Source organism: Solanum tuberosum, unplaced genomic scaffold (genome assembly GCF_000226075.1).
Source record: "Solanum tuberosum cultivar DM 1-3 516 R44 unplaced genomic scaffold, SolTub_3.0 scf00578, whole genome shotgun sequence".
NCBI classification, from domain to species: Eukaryota; Viridiplantae; Streptophyta; class Magnoliopsida; order Solanales; family Solanaceae; genus Solanum; species Solanum tuberosum.
Genome location: NW_006239537.1, coordinates 173,883 through 177,700, shown reverse-complemented (window position 1 = coordinate 177,700; position 3,818 = coordinate 173,883). Strand labels below are relative to the sequence as shown.

The 3,818-nt window shown below is 29.3% G+C and overlaps 1 protein-coding gene across 2 annotated transcripts in view; it reads right to left on the bottom strand.

Moving 5' to 3' along the window:
- Positions 1 to 511: 511 nt before the first annotated feature.
- Positions 512 to 3,818, bottom strand: part of LOC102586476 (respiratory burst oxidase homolog protein D) — a gene marked incomplete in the record, with an annotated part of 6,401 nt that continues 3,094 nt past the window's right edge. Inside the window, 5 exon segments of one of the 2 annotated variants that reach the window (XM_015304804.1) lie at positions 512 to 914; positions 1,376 to 1,881; positions 2,857 to 2,915; positions 3,021 to 3,123; positions 3,716 to 3,817. In XM_015304804.1, coding sequence (XP_015160290.1) covers positions 805 to 914; positions 1,376 to 1,881; positions 2,857 to 2,915; positions 3,021 to 3,123; positions 3,716 to 3,817 — 880 coding nt within the window. 2 annotated transcript variants of the gene reach the window in all.

Below are 3,818 nucleotides of genomic sequence, written 5' to 3'. Positions count from 1 at the left end.
TACTCTCCGTTTGATCACGTGATATAAAATTATGATATAAAATAATATAAGATGAATTGAATTTTTATTTTGACATATAATTTAATTTTTAAATTATATTTTTCACTCTAAACATAAAAATTCTAGAAGTTGTGAAAACCATATCAATAAAAAAATGCTCCAAATTTTTATACAATCTTATTAAATACTTATTTCGTTTCTATTTATGTGATATTTTTTGGATTTTAAGATTCAAATAAGTCTATCTTTGACAATATTTGTTTCATATATCTTTTAAATATTTTAAATTGTCAATTATTGTGATTTATAATACTTTTTACGTGATTTATAAACATATAAATTTCATTTCAAAAAATTTAAACATTCCATGCGCAAATTTTCGATCAAACTTAAACTATTTGACTCTCGAAAAATAAAAAGTATTACATAAATTGAGACAAACAAAATAAGTAAAAATTCATAATAAAGTATAATACACTATCACAAAATTATTCAGTATTTGAATTGGATATCACCGGGGACATTTAATAATTAATATATAAGTATCATTTAAGATAAATCAACATACATTTATCCTTGACAAAACGAACAAATTGAAATAAAAGGATTATTTGAATTGGTAATCCAATCCAGTGGTGGGTGGACCTACAGAAAAATAATTGCTATTCGTATAACAATACAAAACCCAACTATTAACAAAATCTGCAAGATTTTCTATACAAAAAAGGTAGTGGATATATATGCTTCTTTTTTAAAAAATCGTTGTTATCTGTTTGGTTTGATCCTTTGCTTGTCCATGGTTGGTCAAAAATTTTCTTTATGGAAATCAAACTTTGTTGATGTCTTGTGGGAAAAATCTAAGGCCAGTTGTCCAAGAACTTTCGTCAATGCTGGTGCCCCACAGTAGAAAACTCCTGCAAATTTTACAAGAGCAGGTGTCACTTGAAAGTGATCTCCTTAGTGCCAATTCCTTTTTTGAAAGGAGCTTTAGTGTGGAAAATGTCACCAAAATTGATATTAGCACATGCATGTGTGAATCATTGTTTTTCGTCCATAATGCATAAATTGGTATATGTGCTCTTCAATTTTGGGTGTGCATAAGTAGATAGTTAAACTTATATAAAATTAAATAAGTAGACACACACATCTTACGAGACATAATACACATAGGACACGATATAGGAAGCAGACTGTCTTGTAAGACTCATGTGTTTACTTGTTCAACTTTAAATAAGTTTTAGTGCACACCCAAAGTTGGAGGACATAGATTCAGCTGATGTCAAGTTAAAAAGCGTGTTTAATTATTGTGCCTATACATATATATAGTTGAAATTCTTAAAAATATATAAAATTATACGAAGTTTCAAGTACATACCAACTCTTGCATCAGTGTGATTAAGAGCAATGCGTTTGTAGACATTTCTCCAATTAGGTCTAGCAAAATGAGTCTTAACTCTTGTTCCAGATACAATGTCTACGCCATTTTTGGCATGATTGATAGACTGAAGCATCGCGATGAGAGCAGAGCGAGCATCACCTTCTTCATAAACACTTGTACAGTAATTATGCATCTCGATTATTCCATCACAATCCATTACATCTAACTCATTCATTAAACCCTTGAACCAATCAAATGAACCTTGTTCTCTAGTAACCCAATAAAAATATACCCTCTTGAAGTTTGATCTTCCACTCCCTGACACTGATTTTTTCTCCAAATCATGATCATACTCTTCTTCCTTCATGTTGTTCACTATGTCTTTAACAATACTTATCATAGGGGTGGCTCCAATTCCTAAACCTACCAACAAAAGCACCTCATATTCCTTATAGTCTTGTGCTGGTGCTCCATATGGGCCATCAATTAACACTTTTGGGTAACTGAAATAATTAAACGTGATCATAACCAGCTATGCTAATAGTTTTACGGTCGTCTGGTAGAGTATATTAGAAAAAATAATGCATGTATTAGTTTTGTATATTAGTGGTATCTTGTTTAATTAGTGCATTTTTTCAACCTATGTATATCTATTGTGTATTGAGTTGTATATTACTAATACATGAAAACTCATGATATTAGTAATGCAATGAATTTTAATGCATGCATTAGCATGGTTAAAGATCTTATCGCCCCTCAAAACATTTTTTTTTTATATCTTTTCCATCATAATTATGGAGGATATTATTGTAAAAAGTATTTTTATGCAATAAATACTATTTTTAATATACTAAACCTAACAATATATAAGAAATAATCTATATATAATTAATGCAAGCATTCCTAACGTCCAATTTTTTTTTTAACTTATTGGTAAAGGGAGTTAAAGAAGAGTTGTGTTTGTAGGAAGGAGAATATACCCACATTAAATACTCCCTCAATCCCATTTTTCGTGGTATAGTTTGACTTGACACAATATTTTTTTTAAAAAAATTGAATTTTTTTATCTAAAACAGTCATTAGATATTTGTGTTATTGCAAGTCATTTCAATTAAAAGTAAAAGAGAAATTTTAAACTAATTTTTTTTCTTATTATAGTAATGAAGGTGACATTTTTTTGGAATAAACTAAAAAAAAATAGTTTTCTGTCATATCATACACATTGTATACAAATCTTGTCAATTATAATCATGGAGAAATTAAATTAGTAAATTAACCTAACACTATTGTACCTCACAGAGAGTCAACATATTTTTTAAAAAGTCAGTAATATTTGATTAATAGAACAGCGAATTTTATGGCTTTGTCAAAACGAGTAAACTAAGTGAAAATGAAGGTTTAACTAACTAATGCGTTGTTAAAGTGGATCAATTTTTGAGTGTGATTGGGGCACTATGCTATAATGGAAAAAGACTCACTTTATGCTGTCTTGCAAGTAGTCAGCTTTAACGAGTTCACTTCTTCCTGTTGGTGATGGCTGTCACGCACATATAATAATAAAATAAAAATGTATGTTATGATTAAGAGAAAGTTCAATAATTGAGTATTAAAATAGTGGAAACATTACTTTAATAATGCTTACCTCTGAGAAAACATCTCTGAGTTTTGTAGTCCAATCACCAACAGTTCGAATATGTACACTTAGATACTCATCTCCAGGCGCTGAAGTAATAGAAAATGGATGCCTGGTATATATATATATAAAACATGTGCCAAATCACAATAACAATATGTATATTGAGTTAAAAACGAAAGAAATTCAACCAAGTCCGAATAAATAATGAAATTAACTATGATTCTTTTAATGTAGTTAAATGTCTGGTCATCTTATTAATGATGCGTATGAATGGATTAACGAGATTTACACTATTTTTATCTGCTATTGTCAAGGAAATGAACTTTGCATAATCAGACCTACTATTAAAAGTCTTTTGCATAATCAATGTACTTTAACATATTTTTACACCTTTTATGACATCGTTACCAACTTTCCCTTTCATATAGATAGCCTTTGGATCACCTAATATTGAAAAACGTTATTTGAAACTTAAACCTCTATGACCAATTAGTTAACATTCTATCAAGTTAATTATTTGATTTTGCTGTAAATGTCTTTTGTACCGTCAGTGCATATAATATTAAATTCAAATCAGTATAGATAGACAATAGAAGATTGATTGCCCCCACACTTCCTATTCAAGAAAAGAAAAGGAACAATAACACAATTAAGAAACACGTGACTCTTAATTAGTAATTTATTTGTTAAGCATCACCTACCATTCAAATGGTGAAACTGCAGCACAGTTGACAAACATGTATTGCCCACTTTTATAATTGAAGCCCTGTGGCTTTGACATTTGAAGTGTCAACACATTTCCAT